The sequence below is a fragment of the Larus michahellis genome, unplaced genomic scaffold, assembly GCF_964199755.1.
Source record: "Larus michahellis unplaced genomic scaffold, bLarMic1.1 SCAFFOLD_489, whole genome shotgun sequence".
NCBI classification, from domain to species: Eukaryota; Metazoa; Chordata; class Aves; order Charadriiformes; family Laridae; genus Larus; species Larus michahellis.
Window position 1 is genome coordinate 2,879 of NW_027436449.1, and position 27,996 is coordinate 30,874.

The following is a 27,996-nucleotide window of genomic DNA, read 5'->3' on the forward strand; positions in this document are numbered from 1 at the left end:
GGCTGTGAAGCACCTTTATTATCCGCTGCGCCGGGGGGGGGGGACACGGACGGATGTGGGCCCCCCCCCCCTCCTGCCCCACACTTTGGGGGTGGAGTGTGTGTACATGGGGGGGGGCGAAGATTGATGTAGGGCTGCCCCATAGCCGCCCCCCCCCCCAACTCTGTGAGGGCCCCCCCCGGAATTCTGTGGGGCTGAGCCTAGGCACTGGAGTGAAGCAGGGACGAGGTTGGGGGGGGGATGTGGGGTACCCCATAGCTCCCCCCCCCCCATAAATTCTGTGGGGCTGAGCCTGAGCAAGCGCTGTGGGGCTGGGGGGGGGGGAGGTTTGCAGTGCTGTGGGCCGTGAGCCTGTCCCCCCCCCCCGGCTTTTGTGGGAAAGGAGCTGCCATGGGGCGCCCCACATATTCGGGGAGGGGGGGGCCCACATCGTCCGTGAGGTTCTCCACGTTGTGTGGGGTGCCCCACGGTTGCCGTGGGGTACCCCACATTTCCCGGGAGCCCCACACATTCCGTAGGGTGCCTCGCATTGACCGTGGGGGACCCCACATCGGCCGTGGGGCGCCCCACACATTCTGGGTGCCCCACGTCTTCTGTAGGGTGCCCCACAGTTGCCGTGGGGTGCTCTCCGTCTTCTGGGGGGTGCCTCACGCTGACTGTGGGGGACCCCATGTTGCCCGTGGGGGCTCCCCATCGGCTGTGGGGTGCCCCACACATTCTGGGCTCCCCACGCTCGCCGGGGGGGGTGCCCCATATTGCCCACGGGGTGCTCCACACATCTTCCGGGGGGGCCTCACGGCGCCCCCGGGGTGCTCCACGTCGCCCTGCAGGGCGTCCCGCCCTGGCCGTGGGGCGGCCCCCCGGATTCTGTGGGGCTCAGTTCCTGGTGGGGAGGCTGGGGGGGCTGGGGGGCGGCGGATGTTGGCTCGGTCCTTGGCGGCCTCTTCTTCCTCGTCGTAGCGCTCGTCCTCCCTCGTCGCTGTGCCGGGGGCTGGAGAGGCGGGAGAGGGCGGGCGAGGGGGGCACCGAGGCCGGCCGGGGGTAGCGGAAACCCTGGGGGGGGGGGTGTTTATGGGGTGGGGGGGGGGACACACCCCAAAAATTTAGTCGGGGGGAGGGGGAATGACACCCTCCCCCCCCAGCGATTCTTTATGGGCACCCAGGAGTTCGAAGGGGACCCTCCCCCCCCCACCCAAAGCTCATGGGGAGCCACGAATCTGGGGGGGGTCAGGGGTTTAGGGGACCCCCCCCAACCCTCATGGGGACCCAGGAGTTTGGGGGGACCCAGGAGTTCCGGGGGGGGCCAAGGGTCTATGGGACCCCCCCTCCCCCAATCCTCATGGGAACCCAGGAGTTCGGGGAGCGACCCCCCCACCCAAAGCACATGGGGAGCCAGGAATCTGGGGGGGGGCTCAGGGGTTTGGGGGGGGGTCAGGGGTGTAGGGGACCCCCCCAACCCTCATGGGGACCCAGGAGTTTGGGGGGACCCAGGAGTTCCGGGGGGGGCCAAGGGTCTATGGGACCCCCCCTCCCCCAATCCTCATGGGGACCCAGGAGTTCGGGGAGCGACCCCCCCACCCAAAGCACATGGGGAGCCAGGAATCTGGGGGGGGGCTCAGGGGTTTGGGGGGGGGTCAGGGGTGTAGGGGACCCCCCTCAACCCTCACGGGGACCCAGGAGTTTGGGGGGACCCAGGAGTTCCGGGGGGGGCCAAGGGTCTACGGGACCCCCCCCCAACCCTCATGGGCACCCAGGAGTTCGGGGAGCGACCCCCCACCCAAAGCTCACGGGAACCCAGGAATTTGGGGGGACCCAGGAGTTCCGGGGGGGGGCCAAGGGTCTACGGGACCCCCCCCCAACCCTCATGGGCACCCAGGAGTTCGGGGAGCGACCCCCCACCCAAAGCTCACGGGAACCCAGGAATTTGGGGGGACACAGGAGTCTGGGGGGGGCTCAGGGGTTTGGGGGGGGGTCAGGGGTGTAGGGGACCCCCCCAACCCTCACGGGGACCCAGGAGTTTGGGGGGACCCAGGAGTTCCGGGGGGGCCAAGGGTCTATGGGACCCCCCCCTCCCCCAACCCTCATGGGCACCCAGGAGTTCGGGGAAGGGAGGGACCCCCCCACCCAAAGCTCATGGGGACCCAGGTGTCTGGGGGGGGGGGGGCAGGCGTTTGGGGGGGGCCCAGGCGTTGGGGGGGGGCCAGGCATTTTGGGGAGGGGGGGGCCCAGGCGTTGGGGGGGGGGGCACTCACAGCAGCGGCCTCGGGGGGTTCGTAGGTGAAGCTCTCGGGAAAGGCCTTGGCCAGCGCCATGCGCCGGGCGAAGGTGTAGTACTGGGGGGGGGGGGGGGGACACGACACGCACATTGGGGGGCAGAGGTCAGGGCTCAGGACCCCCCCAGGACCCCCGGAACCCCCCCAGGACCCCCCCAGATCCGCCCCCCCCCGTCTCATCCTGCCCAGGTGCTTCCAGTGGAGGAGGTGGGAGAAGGGGCTCAGTGGGGTTGCCCTGGACAATGCGCCGGCGCATCCCACAGAGACCCCCCCCCAGAACCCCTTCCAGGAGCCCCCAGAACCCCCCCAGGACCCCCGGAACCCCCCCCAGGACCCCCAAGAGCCCCCCAAACCTGCCCTGAGCCCCCCCCGCCCCATCTCATCCTGCCCAGGTGCTTCCAGGGGAGGAGGTGGGAGAAGGGGCTCAGTGGGGTTGCCCTGGACAATGCGCCGGCGCATCCCACAGAGACCCCCCCCCAGAACCCCTTCCAGGACCCCCCAGAACCCCCCCAGGACCCCCGGAACCCCCCCCAGGACCCCCAAGAGCCCCCAAACCTGCCCTGAGGCCCCCCCCATCTCATCCTGCCCAGGTGCTTCCAGGGGAGGAGGTGGGAGAAGGGGCTCAGTGGGGTTGCCCTGGACAATGCGCCGGCGCATCCCACAGAGACCACCCCCCCCCAGAACCCCCTCCAGGACCCCCCAGAACCCCCCCAGGACCCCCGGAACCCCCCCAGGACCCCCAAGAGCCCCCCAAACCTGCCCTGAGCCCCCCCCGCCCCATCTCATCCTGCCCAGGTGCTTCCAGTGGAGGAGGTGGGAGAAGGGGCTCAGTGGGGTTGCCCTGGACAATGCGCCGGCGCATCCCACAGAGACCCCCCCCCAGAACCCCTTCCAGGACCCCCCAGAACCCCCCCAGGACCCCCGGAACCCCCCCCAGGACCCCCAAGAGCCCCCAAACCTGCCCTGAGCCCCCCCCGCCCCATCTCATCCTGCCCAGGTGCTTCCAGGGGAGGAGGTGGGAGAAGGGGCTCAGTGGGGTTGCCCTGGACAATGCGCCGGCGCATCCCATAGAGACCCCCCCCCCCAGAACCCCTTCCAGGACCCCCCAGAACGCCCCCAGGACCCCCGGAACCCCCCCCCAGGACCCCCAAGAGCCCCCAAACCTGCCCTGAGCCCCCCCCGCCCCATCTCATCCTGCCCAGGTGCTTCCAGGGGAGGAGGTGGGAGAAGGGGCTCAGTGGGGTTGCCCTGGACAATGCGCCGGCGCATCCCATAGAGACCCCTCCCCCCAGAACCCCTTCCAGGAGCCCCCAGGACCCCCCCAGGACCCCCGGAACCCCCCCCAGGACCCCCAAGAGCCCCCCAAACCTGCCCTGAGCCCCCCCCCCCGTCTCATCCTGCCCAGGTGCTTCCAGTGGAGGAGGTGGGAGAAGGGGCTCAGTGGGGTTGCCCTGGACAATGCGCCGGCGCATCCCACAGAGACCCCCCCCCAGAACCCCTTCCAGGAGCCCCCAGAACGCCCCCAGGACCCCCGGAACCCCCCCCCAGGACCTCCAAGAGCCCCCAAACCTGCCCTGAGCCCCCCCCCCGTCTCATCCTGCCCAGGTGCTTCCAGGGGAGGAGGTGGGAGAAGGGGCTCAGTGGGGTTGCCCTGGACAATGCGCCGGCGCATCCCACAGAGACCCCCCCCCAGAACCCCTTCCAGGAGCCCCCAGGACCCCCCCAGGACCCCCGGAACCCCCCCCAGGACCCCCAAGAGCCCCCCAAACCTGCCCTGAGCCCCCCCCGCCCCATCTCATCCTGCCCAGGTGCTTCCAGGGGAGGAGGTGGGAGAAGGGGCTCAGTGGGGTTGCCCTGGACAATGCGCCGGCGCATCCCACAGAGACCACCCCCCCCCAGAACCCCCTCCAGGACCCCCCAGAACCCCCCCAGGCCCCCCCCCCCACCTCACCCTGCCCAGGTACTTCCAGTCGAGGAGGTCGGAGAGGCGCTCGGTGCGGTTGCGCTGGACGATGCGCTGGCGCCGGCTCTGCTGGCAGAAGCCGTAGAGGAAGGCGGTGAGCTGCGCACACGACTCCTCGGGCGCCCGGAACCGCCGGTCAACGATGTAGATCCCTGCGGCGGCACCGCGTCAGCCGCCGGGGAACCGGGGCCGCGGGCACCCAGGGGACAAGGGACCCGGGGGCCCAAGGGGTTGGTCACCCAGGGACCCAGTGACCCAAGGACCCAGGGGACAAGGGACCCGGGGACCCAAGGGGTTGGTCACCCAGGGACCCAGAGACCCAAGGACCCAGGGACCCAGGGGACAAGGGACCCGGGGACCCAAGGGGTTGGTCACCCAGAGACCCAGGGACCCAAGGATCCAGGGACCCAGGGGACAAGGGACCCAAGGGGTTGGGCACCCAGGGACCCAGTGATCCAAGGATGCAGGGACCCAGGGGACAAGGGACTTGGGGACCCAAGGGGTTGGTCACCCAGGGACCCAGGGACCCAAGGACCCAGGGGACAAGGGACACAAGGACCCAGGGGACAAGGGACCCGGGGACCCAAGGGGTTGGGCACCCAGGGGCCCAGTGACCCAAGGACCCAGGGGACAAGGGACCCAAGGAGTTGGGCACCCAGGGACCCAGTGACCCAAGGACCCGGGGACAAGGGACACAAGGACCCAAGGACCCAGGGGACAAGGGACCCAAGGAGTTGGGCACCCAGGGACCCAGGGACCCAAGGGACAAGGGACCCAGAGACCCAAGGGATTGGTCACCCAGGGACCCAGTGACCCAAGGACCCAGGGACCCAAGGACCCACATGATCAGGGACCTGGGGACCCAGACACCCAGGTGTCCGGGAACCCCCCCACCCAAGGACCCAGGAATTCAGGCATTCCCCACCCATGGACCCAGGAATGTGGGGACCCCCCACCCATGGACCCATGGACCTCAGACCTCCCCACCCATGGACCCAGGAATTTGGGGACCCCCCACCCATGGACCCAGGCATCCGGGGACCCCCCACCCAAGGACCCATGGACCTGGGCCCCCCCCACCCATGGATCCAGGAATTCGGGATCCCCCACCCATAGACCCAGGGATCTGGGGACCCCCCACCCAAGGACCCAGGTGTTTGGGGGCTGGAGAACCCAGGAAAATGGGGGCCCAGGTATCCCAGGACCCCCCCCACCCATGGGCCTGGGACCCCCGACCCATGGGCCCCCCACCCACAGCCCCAGGGATCCGGGGACCCCCACCCATGGATCCACGTGTCCCCCACCTATGGACCCATGGACCTGGGACCCCGCACCCATGGTCCTGGGACCCCCCACCCATGGCCCCAGGTATCCCAGCACCCTCTGCCATGGGCCTGGGACCCCCCACCCACGGACCCATGGACCTCAGACCTCCCCACCCATGGACCCAGGGATCCGGGGACCCCCCCGCCATGGGCTTGGGACCCCCCACCCACGCCCCCAGGTATTCCGGGACCCCCACCCATGGACCCAGGTGTCCCCCACCCATGGACCCATGGACCTGGGACCCCCCACCCATGGCCCCAGGTATCCCAGGATCCTCTGCCATGGGCCTGGGACCCCCCACCCATGGATCCAGGAATGTGGGGATCCCCCACCCATGGACCCATGGACCTGGGCCCCCCCACCCATGGATCCAGGAATTTGGGGACCCCCCACCCATGGACCCATGGACCTGGGCCCCCCCACCCATGGCCCCAGGAATGTGGGGACCCCCCACCCATGGACCCATGGACCTGGGCCCACCCACCCATGGATCTAGGAATTTGGGGACCCCCCACCCATGGACCCATGGACCTGGGCCCCCCCACCCATGGCCCCAGGAATGTGGGGACCCCCCACCCATGGACCTCGGACCTCCCCACCCATGGACCCAGGAATTTGGGGACCCCCCACCCATGGACCCAGGTGTTTGGGGGCTGGAGAACCCAGGCAAATGGGGGCCCAGGTATCCCGGGACCCCCCCCCCGCACCCACGGGCCTGGGACCCCCCACCCACGGCCGCAGGGCCCCCCCCCATGGCCCCCCCCTGACCGTAGGCGGAGGGGTCGGCGATGTGCTCCTCCATGAAGCACCCGAAGCCCGAGAGGTTGGTGGAGACGCTGGGGATGCCCATGACCGTGCACTCGGCTGGGGGGGGGACACACACAGAGGGACCCAGATGGCCGGGGGGGGGGGACACGGACACACACACCCCCCCCTCCCCAGACATCACGGGGGGGCACCCAGACATCGGGGCGGGGGGGGGGGGGGGGGCACACACCCAGGAGTCCCAGGGGGGCACCCAGGTACTGAGCCACCCCCTCCTTGGGGACCCAGGTGAGTGGGGGAACCCTGGCGTCCGGGGGGGGGGCACCCAGGTGTCCTGGGGGGGCACCCAGCTGTCCGGGGGAACCCAGGCATCCGGGGGGGGGGGGCACCCAGGTGCTTGGGGGGGACCCAGGAGTCTGGGGGGGGACCCAAGTGTCTTGGGGTGGGGGGGACACATCCAGGAGGCTGGGGGGGGGGACACACCGAAGCGTCTGAGGGGGGGGCACACCCAGGTGTCCAGAATGGGGTCCTGGGTGTTTCCGGAGGGGTGGGGGGGGACCCAGGAGTCTGGGGGGGGGTGTCCAGGGGTGTGTCCCCAGGTATCTGGGGAGGGACCCAGGAGTCTGGGGGGGGGGCACCCAGGCATCCGGGGGGGGACCCAAGTGTCTTGGGGGGGGACGTGACGACACCCAAGTGTCTAGTGGGGGGATACCCAGGTGTCTCGGGGGGGGGACCCAGGTGTCTCAGGGAGGACCCAGGCACCTGGGGGGGCACCCAGGTGTCCGGGGGGGGGCACCCAAGTATTTGGGGGGGCACCCAGGCATCCGAGGGGTGCCCTCAGGTGTCCGGGGGGGGGCACCCAGGTATCTGAAGGGGACCCAGGCATCCGGGAGGGAACCTAAGTATCTCGGGGGGGGTTGGAACGGTGCATCCAGGGGGGCACCCAGGCATCTGGGGGGGCACCCAGGCATGCCGGGGGGGTCTCCAGGTGTCTGGGGGGGGGCACCCAGGCCTCTTGGAGGGGGGGGGGGGCAGTCATCTGGGAGGGGACCCAGAGTCTGGGAGAGGACGGAAGTGTCTCAGGGGGGGACACCCAGGTGTCTCAGGGGGCACCCAGGTGTGTCTGGGGGGGGGGAAGGGGGGGGTCCCCAGGTGTCCGGGGGTGGGGGGGGCCACCCTGGGGTGCTCTTACCGGGGGTGTAGCCCCAGGGCTCGTAGTAGGAGGGGAAGACCCCCAGGTGACACCCCCGCACGAACTCCTCGTAGTCGACGGGCAGGAGGGGGCTGGTGGAGGACAGGAACTCGGGATGGAAGATGATCTGCGTGGGGGGGGGGACACAGTCATAAGCGGCTCCCCCCCCCCCCCCGGATACCCCCCCTCCCCCCCAGGACCACCAGAGCCCCCCCAGGCCCCCCTGAGAGGCCCCAGAGCCCCCCTGGAAACCCTCAGACCAGCCTGAGAACCCACAGACCCCCCCCGTGGCCCCCCCCGCCCCCCCGCCCAGAGAACCCTGAGACACCCCCCCCCGACACCTCTGAGACCCCCAAGAGGCCCCATGGGACCCCCCAAGACCCCTCTGGGACCCCCCCAGACACCCTTGAGACCCCCAAAACCCCCCACGGGACCCCCAAGACCCCCATGGGACACCCCCAGGACCCCCCGATTCCCCTTGAGACCCTCCCAGGGACCCCCAAGACCAACCTGAGACCCCCCCAGACACCCCATGGGACCCCCCCAGACACCCCATGGGACCCCCAAGACCCCCCTGGGACCCCCCAGATCCCCCTTGAGACCCCCCCAGACTCCCCCAAGACCTCCCTGGGACCCCCCTAAACCCCCAAAACCAATCTGAGACCCCCCAGACACCCCATGGGAACCCCAAGACCCATCTGGGAACCTCAAGACCCCCCTGGGACCCCCCCCCCCGGACCCCCAGATTCTCCTTGAGACCCCCCCCAGGGACCCCCAAGACCATCCTGAGACCCCCCAAGACCCCTCTGGGACCCTCCAGACCCCCCCTGGGACCCCTCAAACCCCCCCGTAACCACTACCAAACCCCAAGAAACCCCCCCCAAATTCCACCTCCCCCCCACCCCCCCCCAGTGTCCCCTGTCCCCCCTCCATGTGTCCCCCCCCTAAAAAAATGTCCCCAATTGTCACCTTGACCTGGCCGTTGCTGCTGTTGAAGAGCCCGTAACCACCCCCAAACCCCAAAAAACCCCCCCAAATCCCACCTCTCCCCAACCCCCCCATCCCACATGCCCCTCAGTGTCCCCTGTCCCTCCCCATGTCCCCCCCCCCCCCCAAAAAATGTCCCCAATTGTCACCTTGACCCGGTCGTGTCACCTTGACCCGGCCATTGCTGCTGTTGGAGAGCCCGTAACCACCCCCAAACCTCCAAAAAAACCCCAAAATCCCACCTCCCCCCATCCCCTCTGCCCCCCCTCCACGTGTCCCTGTCCCCCCCCCCCCCAAAAAATGTCCCCAATTGTCACCTTGACCCGGTCGTTGCTGCTGTTGAAGAGCCCGATGCGGCGGATGGTGGTCAGGATGGGGTCGGTGGCGTCGTCCAACATGTTGTGGGTGCAGACGGGGGGGAAGGATTGTCGCTGGCGGGGGGGGGGGGGACGGGAACACAAAATAAGGGACCCAGGCGTCCGGTTGGGCCATGACACCACCCCCCCCGGCCCCCCCCCCAAAAAAAATCCCGCCCAGCCGGCGTGCGGGGGCCACACCTGGGTGGCAAAAATGGCGCGTTTCATCATGGTGAAATCCTCCCGGTCCAGCATCTTGTTCATGTCGGGGAGGTTCCCCCTAAAAATTTGGGGGGGGGGGGGTGGGATGTGAATTAAAGAAGTCGTGTGTCCCCCCCCCCCCAAATAATGGACCCAGTTGTCCGGGGTGGGGGGAAAGCGGCGTTTTTTTGCCTTTTTTTTCGCTTACACCAGCAGCGATTCGTAGAGTTTCTTCCCGAATTTTTCCTTTACGGCGTTGGCCGTGTCCCTGGGGGGGGAGGGCGTTAGAAAATGGGGGGGGGGGGGAGGGCAAATCGGGGGGGGGGGTGTCAGCCCCATTTTTCGGGGGTCCCTGGGGGTTTTGGGGCTGCCTGGGGGTCTTGTGGGGGGGGGTCCCTGGGGGTTTTGGGGGTCCCCGGGGGGTTTTGGGGGGTGGCTCTAGGGAGGGTCCCTGAGGGTTTTGGGGCTCCCTGGGGGTCTTGTGGGGGGGTCCCTGGGGGGGTTTGGAGGTCCCTGGGGGGGGGGGTTGGGGCTCCCCGGGGGTCTTGTGGGTTTTCGGGGTCCCTGGGAAATTTTTGGGGTCCCAGTGGGGCTCTGGGGGGGTCCCTGGGCATTTTTGGGGGTTCCTGGGGGTTTTGGGGCTCCCTGGGGGTCTTGTGGGGGGTTCCTGGGGGGTTTTGGGGTCCCTGGGGGGTTTTGGGGGGGCTTTGGGGGTTCCCTGGGCAATTTTGGGGGTTCCTGGGGGGTTTTGGGGGGGGGTCCCTGGGCATTTTTGGGGGTCCCTGGGGGTTTTGGGGCTCCCTGGGGGTCTTGTGGGGGGGTTCCTGGGGGGTTTTGGGGTTTCCTGGGGGGTTTTGGGGGTTCCTGGGGGTTTCGGGGCTCCCTGGGGGGGGTTGGGGGGGGCCCCGGGGATTTAGGGGTGTCTCTGGGAGGTTTTGGGGCTCCCTGGGGGTCTTGTGGGGGGGGTCCCTGGAGGTTTTTGGGGTCCCTGGGGGGTTTTTGGGGGGGCTTTGGGGGTTCCCTGGGCATTTTTGGGGGTCCCTGGGGGTTTTGGGGCTCCCTGGGGGTCTTGTGGGGGGGTCCCTGGGGGTTTTGGGGGTCCCCGGGGGGTTTTGGGGGGTGGCTCTAGGGAGGGTCCCTGAGGGTTTTGGGGCTCCCTGGGGGTCTTGTGGGGGGGTCCCTGAGGGGGTTTGGAGGTCCCTGGGGGGGGGGGTTTGGGGCTCCCTGGGGGTCTTGTGGGTTTTCGGGGTCCCTGGGAAATTTTTGGGGTCCCAGTGGGGCTCTGGGGGGGTCCCTGGGCATTTTTGGGGGTCCCTGGGGGTTTTGGGGCTCCCTGGGGGTCTTGTGGGGGGGGTCCCTGGAGGTTTTTGGGGTCCCTGGGGGGTTTTGGGGGGGGCTTTGGGGGTTCCCTGGGCATTTTTGGGGGTCCCTGGGGGTTTTGGGGCTCCCTGGGGGTCTTGTGGGGGGGTCCCTGGGGGGGGGTTTGGTGTCCCCTGGGAGTTTTGGGGTCCCCTAGGGGGGTTTTCGGGGGGGGAGGGGCGGTCCCCGTGGTTTTGGGGGGGGTCCCCGTGGGGGGGTTTTAGTGTCCTCCCGGGGGGTTTGGGGGGGTCCCCTGTGGTTTTGGAGGGGTCCCCAGGGTTTGGGGGGTCCCTGGGGGGGGGTTGGCGTCTCCTGGGAGTTTTGGGGTCCCCTAGGGGGGATTTTGGGGGGGGGATGTCCCCGTGGTTTTGGGGGGGTCGTCGGGGGATTTGGGGGGGGTCCCCCGGGGGTTTTGGGGGGGTTCCCCTGTGGTTTTGGAGGGGTCCCCAGGGTTTGGGGGGTCCCTGGGGCGGGTTTGGTGTCCCCTGGGAGTTTTGGGGTCCCTAGGGGGGATTTTGGGGGGGGGGGATGTCCCCGTGGTTTTGGGGGGGTCGTCGGGGATTTGGGGGGGGTCCCCCGGGGGTTTTGGGGGGGTTCCCCTGTGGTTTTGGAGGGGTCTCCGGGGTTTGGGGGGTCCCTGGGGGGGGTTGGCGTTCCCTGGGAGTTTTGGGGTCCCCTAGGGGGGATTTCGGGGGGGGAGGGGGGGTCCCCGTGGTTTTGGGGGGGGTCCCCGTGGAGGGGTTTTAGTGTCCTCCCAGGGGGTTTGGGGGGGTCACCTGTGGTTTTTGGAGGGGTCCCCAGGGTTTGGGGGGTCCCTGGGGGGGGTTTGGTGTCTCCTGGGAGTTTTGGGGTCCCCTAGGGGGGGATTTTGGGGGGGGGGATGTCCCCGTGGTTTTGGGGGGGTCGTCGGGGGATTTGGGGGTCCCCCGTGGTTTTGGTGGGGGGGTCCCCCGGGGTTTTGGGGGGGTTACCCTGTGGTTTTGGAGGGGTCCCCGGGGTTTGGGGGGTCCCTGGGGGGGGGTTTGGCATCTCCTGGGAGTTTTGGGGTCCCCTAGGGGGGATTTTGGGGGGGGGTGTCCCCGTGGTTTTGGGGGGGTCGTCGGGGGATTTGGGGGGGGTCCCCCGGGGGTTTTGGGGGGGTTCCCCTGTGGTTTTGGAGGGGTCTCCGGGGTTTGGGGGGTCCCTGGGAGGGGTTTTGGCGTCCCCTGGGAGTTTTGGGGTCCCCTAGGGGGGTTTTCGGGGGGGGAGGGGCGGTCCCCGTGGTTTTGGGGGGGTCCCCGTGGGGGGGTTTTAGTGTCCTCCCGGGGGGTTGGGGGGGTCCCCTGTGGTTTTGGAGGGGTCCCCAGAGTTTGGGGGGTCCCTGGGGGGGGTTTGGTGTCCCCTGGGAGTTTTGGGGTCCCCTAGGGGGGATTTTGGGGGGGGGGGATGTCCCCGTGGTTTTGGGGGGGTCGTCGGGGGATTTGGGGGTCCCCCCGTGGTTTTGGGGGGGGGGTCCCCGGGGGTTTTGGGGGGGTTACCCTGTGGTTTTGGAGGGGTCCCCGGGGTTTGGGGGGTCCCTGGGGGGGGGTTTGGCATCTCCTGGGAGTTTTGGGGTCCCCTAGGGGGATTTTGGGGGGGGGGGGTGTCCCCGTGGTTTTGGGGGGGTCATCGGGGGATTTGGGGGGGGTCCCTCGGGGGTTTTGGGGGGGGTTCCCCTGTGGTTTTGGAGGGGTCCCCGGGGTTTGGGGGGTCCCTGGGGGGGGGTTTGGTGTCCCCTGGGAGTTTTGGGGTCCCCTAGGGGGATTTCGGGGGGGGGGAGGGGGGTCCCCGTGGTTTTGGGGGGGTCGCCGGGGGGGGGGGGGGGGGGTCCCACCAGAGCTGCTTGCGCACGGCCTGCCCTTCAGCGACTCCACGTTGAAGTTGTTGGTCCGGGCCGGCATGATGAAAAAGGCCACCACTGTCACCTCGCTGCCGTTCACCTGCGGGACACGCGGCCCCACGGCGTCCCCCACTGTCCCCAAATGTCCCCCCCGTCCCCCCCCGAGTCCCCCTCCCCCCGTCCCCAAATGTCCTCTCTGTCCCCAAATGTCTCTCCCAGCCTCAAACGTCCCCCCAGCCTCAAACGTCCCCCGTGTCCCCAAACGTCCCCCTGGCTCCAAAATGGTTCCTGTGTCCCCAAATGTCATCTTTGTCCCCAAACGTCCCCCGCGTCCCCCAAATGTCCCCTGTCCCTAAATATTCCTTCCAGCCTCAAACATCCCCTGCCCCCCCACATGTCCCCTGCCCCCAAATGTCCCCCTGGCTCCAAAATGTCCCTCGTGTCCCCAAATGTCCTCTCTGTCCCCAAACGTCATCTTTGTCCCCAAACGTCCCCTGTCCCTAAATATTTCTCCCCAGCCTCAAACACCCACTGTGTCCCCAAATGTCACCCTGTCCCCAAATGGCTCCTGTGTCCCCAAATGTCCCCCCTGTTCCCAAACAGCCCCTGCCCCAAATGTCCCCCTGGCTCCAAATGTCTGTTTGCCCCCAAATGTCCCCTGTGTCCCCAAACGTCCCCCCAGCCCCAAACATCCCCTTGCACCTCCCCAGCCCCCCAACTCCCACGGCCTCATGTCCCCGCGTCCCCCGTGTCCCCCCTGTCCCCATGTCCCCGTGTCCCCCAATGTCTCCCCCCATCCCCATGTCCCCCCCCCGTGTCCCCATGTCCCCACATCCCCCCGTTTCCCCCCCCATCCCCATGTCCCCCCCTGTGTCCCCACATCCCCCGTGTCCCCTACAACCCCCCACATCCCCGTGTCCCCCCGTTTCCCCACATCCCCCCGTGTCCCCCCGTCCCCATGTCCCCCCATGCCCCCGTGTCCCCACATCCCGCCGTGTCCCCCCCCATCCCCGTGTCCCACCCGTGTCCCCACATCCTCCCATGTCCCCGTGTCCCCCCCTGTGTCCCCACATCCCCATGTCCCCCACATCCCCATGTCCCCTACAACCCCCCGTGTCCCCCACATCCCCCCGTGTCCCCTACAACCCCCCACATCCCCGTGTCCCCCCGTTTCCCCACATCCCCTGGTGTCCCCCCACGTCCCCATGTCCCCACCATGTCCCCACATCCCCCCCCGTCCCCCCCCCCCGTGTCCCTGCTGTGTCCCTGCATCATGCCGTGTCCCCCACGTCCCTCTGTCCCCCCCGTGTCCCCACAATCCCCCATGTCCCCATGTCCCCACATCCCCCCGTGTCCCCCCCTGTCCCCATGTCCCCCCACGTCCCACCCGTGTCCCCACATCTTCCCCTGTCCCCATGTCCCTCCCTGTGTCCCCACATCCCCGTGTCCCCCCACGTCCCCCCATGTCCCCCCCTGTGTCCCCACATCCCCATGTCCCCCACATCCCCCCGTGTCCCCTACAACCCCCCACATCACTGTGTCCCCCCGTTTCCCCACATCCCCTGGTGTCCCCCCACGTCCCCATGTCCCCACCATGTCCCCACATCCCCCCCATCCCCCCCCCGTGTCCCTGCTGTGTCCCTGCATCATGCCGTGTCCCCCCACGTCCCTCTGTCCCCCCCGTGTCCCCACAATCCCCCATGTCCCCCCTGTCCCCATGTCCCCCCATGTCCCCGTGTCCCACCCGTGTCCCCACATCCTCCCGTGTCCCCATGTCCCCCCTGTGTCCCCACATCCCTGTGTCCCCCCACATCCCCGTGTCCCCCACATCCCCCCGTGTCCCCTACAACCCCCCACATCCCTGTGTCCCCCCGTTTCCCCACATCCCCTGGTGTCCCCCCACGTCCCCATGTCCCCACCATGTCCCCACATCCCCCCCATCCCCCCCCCCCGTGTCCCTGCTGTGTTCCTGCATCATGCCGTGTCCCCCCACGTCCCTCTGTCACCCCGTGTCCCCACAATCCCCCATGTCCCCATGTCCCCACATCCCCCTGTGTCCACCCTTGTCCCCACGTCCCCCCACGTCCCCGTGTCCCCACATCCTCCCGTGTCCCCCCCCATCCCCATGTCCCCCCCTGTGTCCCCACATCCCTGTGTCCCCCCCCGTCCCCATGTCCTCCCCCATGTCCCCACATCCCCCTGTGTCCCCCCCGTCCCTGTGTCCCTGCTGTGTCCCTGCACCATGCCATGTCCCCCCACGTCCCCTTGTCGCCCCACGTCCCCGTGTCCCCACATCCCCCCGTGTCCCCCCCCTGTCCCCATGTCCCTCCATGTCCCCGTGTCCCCACATCCCCCATGTCCCCCCCCGTCCCCGTGTCTCCCCTGTGTCCCCACATCCCGCCGTGTCCCCCCCGTCCCCGTGTCCCACCCGTGTCCCCACATCCTCCCCTGTCCCCACCTCCCCCCCTGTGTCCCCACATCCTCGTGTCCCCCACATCCCCATGTCCCCCACATCCCCCTGTGTCCCCTACAACCCCCCACATCACTGTGTCCCCCCGTTTCCCCACATCCCCTGGTGTCCCCCCACGTCCCCATGTCCCCACCATGTCCCCACATCCCCCCCATCCCCCCCCCCGTGTCCCTGCTGTGTCCCTGCATCATACCGTGTCCCCCCACGTCCCTCTGTCCCCCCCGTGTCCCCACAATCCCCCATGTCCCCACATCCCCCCGTGTCCCCCCCGTCCCCGTGTCCCCCCATGTCCCACCCGTGTCCCCACATCCTCCCCTGTCCCCATGTCCCTCCCTGTGTCCCCACATCCCCGTGTCCCCCCACATCCCCCTGTGTCCCCTACAACCCCCCACATCCCCGTGTCCCCCCGTTTCCCCACATCCCCCGGTGTGTCCCCCCCCACCGTCCCCATGTCCCCGCCGTGTCCCCGCGCGTCACCCGCAGGAGGTAGTTGAGCCGGGCCAGCGCCTCCAGGAAGATGTCGGCCCCTTTGTTGGAGAACTCGTAGCGCCCCGCGATGAAGAAGAAAAGCGTCTTGTCCAGGTCGAAATCCAGGTGCCTGCGGGGACCCCGTCACCATGAGGCACCCCCCCAACCCCCCCGGGCCTCCCCAAAACCCCCTTCTGACCCCCCCCAGGGCCCCCCAACCCCTCTGATCCCCCCCCAGACCCCCCAAATACCCTCTAACTCCTCTAGACCCCCCCAACCCACCCCAGACCCCCCCCAAATCTCCCTCAAGCCCCCCCCTAGCACCCCAAAACCCCCCAGAGCCCCCCCAACCCCCCCGGGAACCTCCCAAGAGCCTCCCAATCCCTCTGATCCCCCCCCCCGATCCTCTAACCCCCTTCCAGACCCCCCCAACCCACCCCAGACCCCCCCAAATCTCCCTCAAGCCCCCCCCTAGCACCCCAAAACCCCCCAGAACCCCCCAGCCCCCCCCAGGAGCCTCCCAATCCCTCTGATCCCCCCCCCGATCCTCTAACGCCCTTCTAGACCCCCCAACCCACCCCAGACCCCCCCAAATCTCCCTCAAGCCCCCCCCTAGCACCCCAAAACCCCCCAGAAACCCCCAGCCCCCTCGGGAGCCTCCCAAGAGCCTCCCAATCCCTCTGATCCCCCCCCCCGATCCTCTAACGCCCTTCTAGACCCCCCCAACCCACCCCAGACCCCCCCAAATCTCCCTCAAGCCCCCCCCAGCACCCCAAAACCCCCCAGAACCCCCCAGCCCCCCCCAAGAGCCTCCCAAGAGCCTCCCAATCCCTCTGATCCCCCCCCCGATCCTCTAACGCCCTTCCAGACCCCCCCAACCCACCCCAGACCCCCCCAAATCTCCCTCAAGCCCCCCCCAGCACCCCAAAACCCCCCAGAACCCCCCAGCCCCCCCCGGGAGCCTCCCAAGAGCCTCCCAATCCCTCTGATCCCCCCCCCGATCCTCTAACGCCCTTCTAGACCCCCCCCAACCCACCCCAGACCCCCCCAAATCTCCCTCAAGCCCCCCCTAGCACCCCAAAACCCCCCAGAAACCCCCCAGCCCCCCCCGGGAGCCTCCCAAGAGCCTCCCAATCCCTCTGATCCCCCCCCCGATCCTCTAACGCCCTTCTAGACCCCCCCAACCCACCCCAGACCCCCCCAAATCTCCCTCAAGCCCCCCCCTAGCACCCCAAAACCCCCCAGAACCCCCCAGCCCCCCCCGGGAGCCTCCCAAGAGCCTCCCAATCCCTCTGATCCCCCCCCCCCGATCCTCTAACGCCCTTCTAGACCCCCCAACCCACCCCAGACCCCCCCAAATCTCCCTCAAGCCCCCCCTGGCACCCCAAAACCCCCCAGAGCCCCCAACCCCCCCCCAAGAGCCCCCCAGACCCCCTGGGAGCCTCCCAATCCCTCTGCTCGCCCCCCCAATCCTCTAACGCCCTTCTAGACCCCCCCAACCCACCCCAGACCCCTCCAAATCTCCCTCAAGCCCTCCCTAGCACCCCAAAACCCCCCAGAACCCCCCAAAACCTCCTGCCCCCCCCCAAACTCCTGGGTCCCCCCCTAAATGCCTGGGCCCCCCCCCCCCCCGGTCACCCAGGACCCCCCTGAAATCCACATCCCCCCCCAAAACCTTTTTCCCCCCCAAATGCCTCCACCTCCCTGGACTTTGGGGTCACCCCCCCCCAAAGACTCTGGGGTCCCCCCCCGAACACTGGGGTCCCCCCCCCAAAATCCTGGGTGCCCCCTGAAATCCGTGTCCCTCTCAAACGGGAGGACATCTCCCTTCTCGATGTCTCCATCTCCCAAATTCCTGGGCTCCCCCCCGCAAACTCCTGGGTCCTCCCCCCGCCCCGACCACTGGGGGTGTCCCCCCCCGGACACCTGCCCCCCCCCCCCACTTTTTTTTGGGGACACAGACCCATAGAAGTGTCCCCTGACAAACTCCTGGACGCGCGCCTTGCTCTGGGCGTGCAGGTTCTGGAACTCGTGCATGGCCGAGAACTTGCGGACGTTGAGGCCGTTGGGGGTCACCAGGTCTGGGGGGGGGACATGGGGGGTGAAAGGGGTCCCCCCCCCGGACATCTGGGTCCCTCTCGGGGTGATGGGGGTCCCCCCAGACGCCTGGCTCCCTCTGGGGACACCTGGGTCCTTCTGGGGGCAATGGGTCGCCCTTGGGGATGTTGGGGTCACCCAAGGGTGTGGGGGGCACCAGGTCCGGGGGGGGGACATTGGGGGTGACAGGGACCCCCCCCCCCCCAGACATCTGGGTCCCTCTCGGGGTGATGGGGGTCCCCCCAGACGCCTGGGTCCCTCTGGGGACACCTGGGTCCTTCTAGAGGTGATGGGGATCCTGGGGGGGGTGACAGGTCCCCCAGAGCTGTTGGGGTCCCCCAAGATTGTGGGGGTCACCAGGTCTGGGGGGGGGGGACACACAGGAGGTGACAGAGGGACCCCCCCCGCCCAGACGCTTGGGTCCCTCTTGGGGTGACGGGGGTACCCCCGGACGCCCAGGTCCTTCTGGAGACACCCGGATCCTTCTGGGGGTGATGGGTCCCCCGGGGATGTTGGGGTCCCCCAAGATTGTGGGGGTCACCAGGTCTTGGGGGGGGGGAACACGGGGGGGGGGGTGACAGGGCCCCCCCTCGGACATTTGGGTCCCTCTCGGGGTGATGGGGGTCCCCCCAGACGCCTGGGTCCCTCTGGGGGCGAGGAGTGCCCCAGGGCTGTTGGGGTCCCTCCCAGGATGTCAGAGTCCCCCTCAGGATCTCGGGATCCCCCCCAGATATTGGGGTCCCCTTCCAGGATCTCGGGGTTCCCCCCAGGATCCGGGGTCCCCCCCCGTGATACTGGGGTCCCTGGGGGGGTCTCGGTGTCCCCAGGGGAGTGTTGGTCTCCTCTCAGTGACGTTGGGTCCCTTTGGGTGTCTCATGGTCCCCCCCAGGATATCGGGGTCCCCCCTGGGATACTGGGGTCCCCCCCAGATATTAGGGTCCCCCTGGGGGGTGCTGGGGTCCCTGGGGGGGTCTCGGTGTCCATCTTGGTGTCCCGATTGGGGTGCTGGTGTCCTCTCAGGGATGTTGGGTCGGGTGTCTCCCAGTCCCCTTCCAGGATCTCCGGGTCCCCCCCAGGATCCTGGGTACCCCCCCGTGAAATTGGGGTCCCTGGGGGGGGTCTCGGTGTCCCCTCAGTGACGTTGGGTCCCTTTGGGTGTCTCACGGTCCCCTCGCGGGATATCTGGGTCCCCCCCCAGGATATCGGGGTCCCCCCTGGGATATTGGGGTCCCCCCACGATATCGAGGTCCCTCCCAGATATTAGGGTCCCCCTGGGGGGTGCTGGGGTCCCTGGGGGGGGTCTCGGTGTCCCCATGGGGGTGTTGGTGTCCTCTCAATGACATTGGGTGCCTTTGGGTGTCTCATGGTCCCCCCCCAGGATATCAGGGTCCCCCCTGGGGTACTGGGGTCCCTCCCAGGTATTAGGGTCCCCCTGGGGGGTGCTGGGGTCCCTGGGGGGGGGGTGTGTGTCTCGGTGTCCCCAGGGGGGTCTCAGTGTCTCCTCAGTGACGTTGGGTCCCTTTGGGTGTCTCACGGTCCCCTCGCGGGATATCCAGGTCCCCCCCAGGATATCGGGGTCCCCCCAGGATATCGAGGTCCCTCCCAGATATTAGGGTCCCCCTGGGGGGTGCTGGGGTCCCTGGGGGGTGTCTCGGTGTCCCCAGGGGGGTCTCGGTGTCCCCTCAGTGACATTGGGTCCCTTTGGGTGTCTCACGGTCCCCTCGCGGGATATCTGGGTCCCCCCCAGGATATCGGGGTCCCCTCTGGGATATTGGGGACCCCCGGGATATCTGGGTCCCCCTGGGGGGTGCTGGGGTCCCTGGGGGGTGTCTCGGTGTCCCCAGGGGGGTCTCGGTGTCCCCTCAGTGACATTGGGTCCCTTTGGGTGTCTCACGGTCCCCTCGCAGGATATCTGGGTCCCCCCCCCAGGATATCGGGGTCCCCCCTGGGATATCGAGGTCCCTCCCAGATATTAGGGTCCCCCTGGGGGGTGCTGGGGTCCCTGGGGGGGGGTGTCTCTTGGTGTCCCCATGGGGGTCTCGGTGTCCCCTCAGTGACGTTGGGTCCCTTTGGGCGTCTCACGGTCCCCTCGCGGGATATCGGGGGTTGCCCCCCGGGGATATTGGGGGCTGTGTGTGTCCGTATCCCCCCCGGATCTCGGGGTGTCGTGTCCCCCCCCCGGATCTCGGGGCGTCCCCGTCACCCACCGGGCTTGCGCTTGAGGAGGTGCTCGGCCTCGGCGGCGGTGACGTGGGAGACGGTGGTGAGGACGTGGGCGCAGTGGGCGGCGGCGCGCTCCAGGCAGTACCGGTGGTAGATCTGCCGCTCCCCCGCCTCCTTGTCCACGTCGAACTGCCACCGGGGCCACCGCGTCACCCCCCCCCCCCCCCAGCCCCCCGCCACCTCCTCCCCGGCTGTCCCCTGCATCCCCTTCCGTGTCCCCTTCCCCACGTCATCCCCATATCCCCTGCCCCATGTCATCCCCGTGCCTCCCCTTCCCTACGGCCCCATGTCCCCGCCATGTCCCATGTCCCCCCCATGTCCCCCCCGTGTCCCCCTCACATCCCCCCCTGTCCCCATGTCTCCCCACATCCCCCCCCATGTCCCCCCCATGTCCCCGTGTCCCCCTCACATCCCCCCATGTCCCTGTGTCTCCCCACGTCCCCCCCCGTGTTGCCTCCATGCCCCATGTCCCCCCCGTGTCCCCCATGTCCCCCTTCCCCATGTCCCCCCGTGTCCCTGTCCCCTCCCATGTCCCCCCCGTGCCCCATGTCCCCCTATGTCCCCATGTCGCCCTTCCCCATGTCCCCCATCCCCGTGTCCCATGTCCGTGTCCCCCGTATCCCCTCCATGTCCCCGTGTCACCCCGTGTCCCATGTCCCCCTCTCCCCCCCATGTCCCCACGTCCCCCTCATGTCCCTATGTCCCCCCGTGTCCCGTGTCTCTCTGTCCCCTGTATCCCCACCATGTCCCTGTGTCCCCTGTCCCCGTGTCCCCCCATGTCCCTGTGTCCCCCCCGTGTCCCCCCGTGTCCCTTGTCCCCATGTCCCCATATCCCCCCCATGTCCCTGTGTCACCCTGTGTCCCATGTCCCCCTCTCCCCCCACGTCCCTCTCACGTCCCTGTGTCCCCTCGTGTCCCGTGTCTTTCTGTCCCCTGTATCCCCACCATGTCCCCGTGTCCCCCCCATCCCCCTGTGTCTCTTGTCCCCATGTCCCCTCCCATGTCCCTTGTCCCCATGTCCCCTCCCATGTCCCATGTCCCCCCCATGTCCCCCTATCCCCCCCTTGTCCCTGTGTCGCCAACATGTCCTCGTGTCCCCCCACGTCCCCCTGTGCCCCTTGTCCCCATGTCCCCCCCGTGTCCCTGTGTCCCCCCATGTACCCCCCGTGTCCCATGTCCCCATATCCCCCCCTTGTCCCCGTGTCCCCCCCATGTCTCCCATACCCCCCTGTGTCCCACGTCCCGGCCATGTCCCCCTTCCCCATGTCCCCCTATCCCCTCCCTTGTCCCTGTGTTCCCCCCCATGTCCCATGTCCCCGTGTCCCCAACGTGTCCCCCCATGTCCCCGTGTCCCTTGTCCCCGTGCCCCCCCATCCCATGTCCCTGTGTCCCCAACATGTCCTCCTGTGTCCCTTGTCCCCATGCCCCCCCCATGTCCCATGTACCCCCATGTCCCATGTCCCCCTCTTCTCCCTGTGTGCCCCCCTACGTCCCACGCCCCCGTGTCCCCGCCATGTCCCCCATGCCCCGCCGTGCCCCATGTCCCGGCCATGTCCCCCTTCCCCATGTCCCCCTATCCCCCCCCTTGTCCCTGTGTTCCCCCCCATGTCCCCGTGTCCCCAACGTGTCCCCCCATGTCCCCGTGTCCCTTGTCCCCGTGCCCCCCCATCCCATGTCCCCGTGTCCCCAACACGTCCCCCTGTGTCCCTTGTCCCCATGCCCCCGCCATGTCCCATGTTCCCATGTCCCCCCCTTCTCCCTGTGTCCCCCGCTACGTCCCATGCCCCCGTGTCTCTGCCATGTCCCCCATGTCCCCCCGTGTCCCAGGTCCCCGTGTCCCCTTATCCCCCGTGTCCCCCCCTGTGTCCCGTATCCCCGTGTCCCCTGTATCCCCCCCGTGTCCCCACGTCCCCGGTGTCCCCCCCGCTCACGCTGTGCAGGTTGTTGTAGAAGTCCACGCTGCCGGCGCAGAGGTAGCGGCCCAGCAGGGTGGCGTGTGTGGTGAAGATGGTGGCCACCGGCAACCGCCGCGCCCGGCTCAGCACCAGCCCCAGCCCCGCCAGCCACTCGTGGAAGTGGCCCACGATGAAGGGACGCTCCTCGCTCTGCGCCGCAAACTGTCACACACACCCACGCACCCCCCCGGGGTCACCGGCACTGTCACCCCCAGGGTCACCCCGCGCTGGTGACACCCCTGGGGACATCTGGGTCCCCTCTTAAACCCCCCCTATAGGGCTCCTGACCCCCCAGTTGTCACCGTCACTCCCACACTGTCACCGTCACCTGCCCCCGGGGGCAGTGTCACCGTCACCATCACCCCCAGGGTCACCCTGCGCTGGTGCCACCCTCCCTGGGGACACCTGGGTCCCCTCTTAAACCCCCCCATAGGGCTCCCGACCCCCCATTGTCACTGTCACCTGCCCCCGGCATCACCGGTACCGTCACCCCCAGGGTCACCCCGCGCTGGTGACACCCTCCCCGGGGACACCCGGGTCCCCTCTTAAAGACTCCCCCGTGGGGTTCCCTCCCACCCCGGGGACACCCAACCCCCCCCAGGGCCCCCCAAATCCCCCTGGGGAGCCCTCAGAGACCCTCAAGAGCCCCCCAGGGCCCCCCAAAACTCCCCTCCCTGAGGAACCGGGTGACAAAGTCCAAGGGGACCCCAAAACCCTCCCTGGGGAGCCCCAAAAGTCCCCAAGGACCCGCCCAGGGCCCCCCAAGTCCCCCCCCGGGACCCCCAAAATCCCCCAGGGGCCCCCCAAAACTGACCTCGCTGAGGAACCAGGCATCGAGGAAGCCGAAGATGGACCCTAAGCCCCCCTGGCACCCCCTAAAATCCCCTCCAGGACCCCACAAATCCTCCCAGGGACCCCCAAAAGCCTCCTGGGGACCCCCCAAACCCTCTTGGAGACCCCAAAATCCCCCAGGACCCCCCAAAACTGACCCCGACGAGGAACCAGGCGACAAGAAAGCCGAAGACGACACACCAGGGGACCCTCAATCCCCCTGGCATCGCCCTAAAACCCCCTCAAGGACCCCAAAACTCCCCCAAGGATCCCTATGGAGCCCCCCAAAACCCCCCGGGGACCCCAAAAATCCCCCTGGGGCCCCCCAAAAATCCCCCTGGGGCCCCCCAAAACTGACCTCGCCGAGGAACCAGGCAACGAGGAAGCCGAAGAGGACGTACCAGGGACCCTCAATCCCCCTGGCACCCCCTGAGATCCCCTCAAGGACCCTCCAAATCCTCCCGGGGACCCTCAAAAGCCTCACGGGGACCCCCCAAACCTCTCTGGGGACCCCAAAATCCCCCTGGGGACTCTCAAAACTCACCTCCCTGAGGAGCTAGGTGACGAGGAAGCCAAAGATGGACCCTAAATCCCCTTGGCATCGCCCTAAAAAAACTGAAGAACCCCAAAACTGCCCCAAGGACCCCCCCGGGGACCCCCAAATTCCCGCTGGGGACCCCCAAAATCCCCCAGGACCCCCCAAAACTCACCTCGCCGAGGAACTAGGTGACGAGAAAGCCAAAGACGACACACCAGGGGACCCTAAACCCCCTGCCATCGCCCTAAAACCCCCACATGGACCCCAAAACTCCCCCAAAGGATCTCTATGGAGCCCCCCAAAACCCCCCGGGGACCCCAAAAATCCCCCTGGGGCCCCCCAAAACTCACCTCACCAAGGAAGCAGGCGACAAGGAAGCCAAAGATGGACCCTAAACCCCCCTGGCACCCCCTAAAACCCCCTCAAGGACCCCAAAACTTCCCCAAGGATCCCTATGGAGCCCCCCAAAACCCCCCGGGGACCCCAAAAATCCCCCTGGGGCCCCCCAAAACTGACCTCGCCAAGGAACCAGGCGACGAGGAAGCCGAAGAGGACGGCGTCGTTGGCCTCCCGGTCGTACCAGGGGACGCCGATGGCGCAGCTCTCCCACAGCTCCCCCTTCCAGCGCTCCAGGCTCCAGGCCGTGGCCCCCACGTCCAGCAGCACCACGGCCGGGCTCCCCTCGATCAGCCAGCGCCCGAAATGCACCTGCACCCCCAAAAAAAAAAGGGCATCCCCCCCCCCAAAAATGGGCATCCCCCAAACGGCTCCTCGGGGGTCCCCTCCATCAACCCGCACCCCAAAAACGGGCACCCCGAACCCTCACCACCCCCAGACGGCTCCTCAAGGGTCCCCTCCATCATCCCGCACCCCAAAAATGGGAGACCCCGAACCCTCAGCACCCCCAAACCCCCTCTCAGGGCTCCCCTCCATCAACCAGCACCCAAAATGCAGCTGCACCCCAAAAATGGGGGGGACCCCAAACCCGCAGCACCCCTAAATGTCCCTTTATGGGTGTCCTCCACCAGCCTGCACCCCAAAAACGGGCACCCCGAACCCTCACCACCCCCAGACGGCTCCTCAAGGGTCCCCTCCATCATCCCGCACCCCAAAAATGGGAGACCCCGAACCCTCAGCACCCCCAAACCCCCTCTCAGGGCTCCCCTCCATCAACCAGCACCCAAAATGCAGCTGCACCCCAAAAACGGGGGGGACCCCAAACCCACAGCACCCCTAAATGTCCCTTTATGGGTGTCCTCCACCAGCCCGCACCCCAAAAACGGGCACCCCAAAACCCTCACCACCCCCAGACGGCTCCTCAAGGGTCCCCTCCATCATCCCGCACCCCAAAAATGGGGGACCCCAAACCCTCAGCACCCCAAAATGTCCCTTTATGGGTGTCCTCCACCAGCCCACACCCCAAAAACGGGCACCCCAAAACCCTCAGCACCCCCAGACGGCTCCTCAAGGGTCCCCTCCATCATCCCGCACCCCAAAAATGGGGGACCCCAAACCCTCAGCACCCCCAAACCTGCTCTCAGGGCTCCCCTCCATCAACCAGCACCCAAAATGCAGCTGCACCCCAAAAATGGGGGGGACCCCAAACCCGCAGCACCCCTAAATGTCCCTTTATGGGTGCCCTCCATCATTCTGCACCCCAAAAATGGGGGGACCCCGACCCCTCAGCACCCCAAATGGCTCCTCAAGGGTCACCTCCATCGTCCTGCACCCCAAAAATGGGGGACCCCAACCCCTCAGCACCCCTAAATTCCCCAAAATATCTCCTGGGGGACCACCCCCAGCCACATGCCCCCCTAAAAGAGCTTAAACGCCCCCAAAAACGGCTTCAACATCTCCAAAAACAGATCGAGGCGCTCCAAAATGGGGCTAAACGTCCCCAAAAACGGGTTAAATGTCTGCAACGGTGGGAAAAATCTCCCTAAAACAGGTTAAACGTCCCCCAAAAGTGGCTTGATGTGCCCCAAAAATGGGGTAAAGGTCCTCAAAAAATGCCAGAGTGGCCCAAAACCGGGATAAATCTCCCCCCAAAATGGGTTAAACGTCCCCAGAAATGGCTTCGGAGCCCCCAAAATGGCTGAAATGTCCCCCAAAATGGATTGATGTCCCCCCCCCCCCCAAAAAATGGGTTAACGCGCCCCAAAAAGGCCTAATGCTCCTCCAAAATGGGACAGAACTCCCCAAAAGCCGGAAAATGTCCCCCAAAATGGGGCGATGTGCCCCAAAAAATGACCGAATGCTTCCCAAAAATGGGACAAAACTTCCCAGAAGTCGGTAAATCTCCCCCCAAAATACGTTAATGGCCCCAAAATCGGGCCGAATGTTTCCAAAATGCGCTAGTGTGACCTCAAACGCGCTAAAATATTTGCCTAAATTGCTTAAATATTTGCCTAAATGGCTTAGTATTTCCTAAAACAGACATAAAACTCCCCGGAAGTGGGTAAATATCCCTAAAAATGCATTAATGTGCCCAAAAATGGGTTAAATATTCTCCAAAACGGCTTAACGTGACCCCAACAAGAGTCGCGCCCTCGAAAACGGGTTAATACCACCCAAAAATACGATAATTGTCCCCAAAAATGGGTTAAATGTGCCCCAAAGTGGGTCGATGTGCCCAAATATGGGCTAAATCTCCCGCCAAATGGCTCAAATGTGCCCAAAAATGGCTTAAAATACTCCAAAAATGGGTTAATGCGCCCTAAAAATAGGTTGAATGTCCCCAGAAAGGGGTTAAATGCGCCCCAAAACGGGTCAATGTGGCCAAATATGGGGTAAATCTCTCTCTAAATGGGTCAAATGTACCCAAAAATGGGTTAAATTGCCCAAAAAATGGGTTAAATTGCTTCCAAAATGGGTCCGATCCTCAAAAATGGCTTAGTAAAGCCTAAAAATAGAATAAATGCCCCTAAAAATGGGTCAATGTGCCCAAATACGTCTTAAACCTTCTCCAAAATGGGTCAAATGTGCCCAAAAATGAGTTAAATTGCCTTAAAAACGGGTTAATATGTCCCCAAAAATGGGTCACATTGCCAAAAATAGCTTAATAACACCCAAAATAAGAGAAATATCCCCAAAAATGGATCAACGTGCCCAAATAAGAACTAAATTTCCTCCAAAATTGGGTCAAACGTGCCCCAAAATGGATTATATTGCCCACAATATGGGTCACATCCCTAAAACTTGGCTTAATAACCTCTAAAAATAGCATAAATGTCCACAAAAACGGGTCAATGTGCCCAAATATGGGTCAAATGTTCATCAAAATGGGTCAAATGTGCCCAAAAATGGGTTAAATTGACTCAAAAGTGGGTTAAATTGCTCTAAAAACGCGATAATACGTTCCCAATACGGGTCGTATCCCAAAACTTGACTTAATAAGCTCTAAAAATTGGATAAATGTCCCCAAAAATGGGGCAAGGTGGCCAAATACGGGGTAAATCTTCTCCAAAATGGGTCAAATGTGCCCCAAAATGGGTTAAAGTGCCCCAAAACGGGTTAAATTGTCCCCAAAATGGATTAAATGACCCCCAAAATAGGCTAAATCGCCCCTAAAATGGGTCCCCACCCACCCCACCCCCACCCCCCCGGCGTTTTCGGGGTGGGGGAGGGGAAGCCGTGACCTTTCGGGCGCGGGGGAGGGTAAGGCGAGCTGGGGGGATGGGGGGGCTAAAAATAGCCCCCCACGTGCGCGGGGGTGGGGGAGGGCGCCTGGACGCCCGGATCCCTGCCCGGATGCCTGGGTCCCTGGGTGCCCCCCCTCCCCCCCCCCCGAGATCACCCCCCACCCTCTGGGCCCCCCCTCACCCATGGGTGCCCCCCCGAATGCCAGGGTCCCCCGGCGCCCTCCCTGCCCCCCTGGGCCTTCATGGCCCTGTGGGTGTCACCCATCCCCTGGGTCCCCCCATCCCCCCACCCCTCGATACCCCCCACCCATGGGTGCTCCCCCAGGACCCCAGGGTGCCCCCCTTGCCCTTCATGGACCTGTGGGTGCCCCCCATTCCCTGGGTCCCCCTGACCCTGGATCCCCCTGACCCTGGATCCTCCCCCACCCCTCGATACCCCCCACCCATGGGTGCTCCCCCGGGACCCCAGGGTGTCCCCCTTGCCCCCCTGGGCCCTCATGGCCCCGTGGGTGGCCCCAGCCCTTGGGTCCCCCCATCACTCTGCCGTGTCCCCCTGACCCTGGGTCCTCCCGCACCCCCGATACCGCCCACCCATGGGTGCCCCCCAGGACCCCAGGGTGCCCCCCTTGCCCTTCACGGCCTTGTGGGCGCCCCCCATTCCCTGGGTCCCCCTGACCCTGGATCCCCCTGACCCTGGATCCTCCCCCACCCCTCGATACCCCCCACCCATGGGTGCTCCCCCCAGATGCTGGGTGCCCCCCTCGCCCCCCTGGGCCTTCATAGCCCTGTGGGTGTCACCCATCCCCTGGGTCCCCCCATTCCCTCGGTCCCCCTGACCCTGGATCCTCCCCCACCCCTCAATACCCCCCACCCATGGGTGCTCCCCAGGACCCCAAAGTGCCCCCCTTGCCCCCCTGGACCTTCATGGCCCTGTGGGTGGCCCCAGCCCTTGGGTCCCCTCATCACTCTGCCGTGTCCCCCTAACCGTGGATCCTCCCCCACCCATGGGTGCTCCCCTGGGACCCCAGGGTGCCCCCCTTGCCCCCCTGGGCCTTCATGGCCCTGGATCCTCCCCCACCCCTCAATACCCCCCACCCATGGGTGCTCCCCTGGGACCCCAGGGTGCCCCCCTTGCCCTTCATGGCCCTGTGGGTGCCCCCCATTCCCTGGGTTCTCTCATCTCCCGGGTTGCCCTGACCTTGGATCCTCCCCCCCCCACCCCGATACCCCCCACCCATGGGTGCTCCCCCCGGGGCGCTGGGTGCCCACCTTACAGCCCTGGGCGTTCATGGCGGCCAGGGTGCGGCGCAGGGCGGGCTGGGGCGGCTCCAGCAGCTCCACCTGGGTGCGGACGCTGCTCTCCACGTAGGGCCCCACCAGCACGTAGCTCTCCCCCCACTCGTCCGCCGTCACCCGCGCCTTGGTCTGCAGCACCGTGTAGATCCCGCCCACTGCCGGCGGCCCCAGCATGCACCGGGGCGCGGGGCGTCAAC

The 27,996-nt window shown here is 66.8% G+C and overlaps 1 protein-coding gene across 1 annotated transcript; it reads right to left on the bottom strand.

The window, feature by feature from the left end:
- LOC141737457 (glycogen [starch] synthase, muscle-like) lies at positions 1–27,996 on the bottom strand. Its single transcript, XM_074572155.1, is given in 16 exon segments — positions 1–1,053; positions 2,253–2,333; positions 4,225–4,388; positions 6,331–6,426; positions 7,520–7,646; positions 8,824–8,937; positions 9,064–9,142; positions 9,272–9,331; positions 12,275–12,302; positions 12,305–12,380; positions 15,228–15,348; positions 17,182–17,299; positions 19,523–19,667; positions 21,470–21,655; positions 23,379–23,570; positions 27,773–27,996. Coding segments are annotated over 16 exon segments (1,965 nt in total). The 5' UTR covers positions 27,974–27,996; the 3' UTR covers positions 1–876.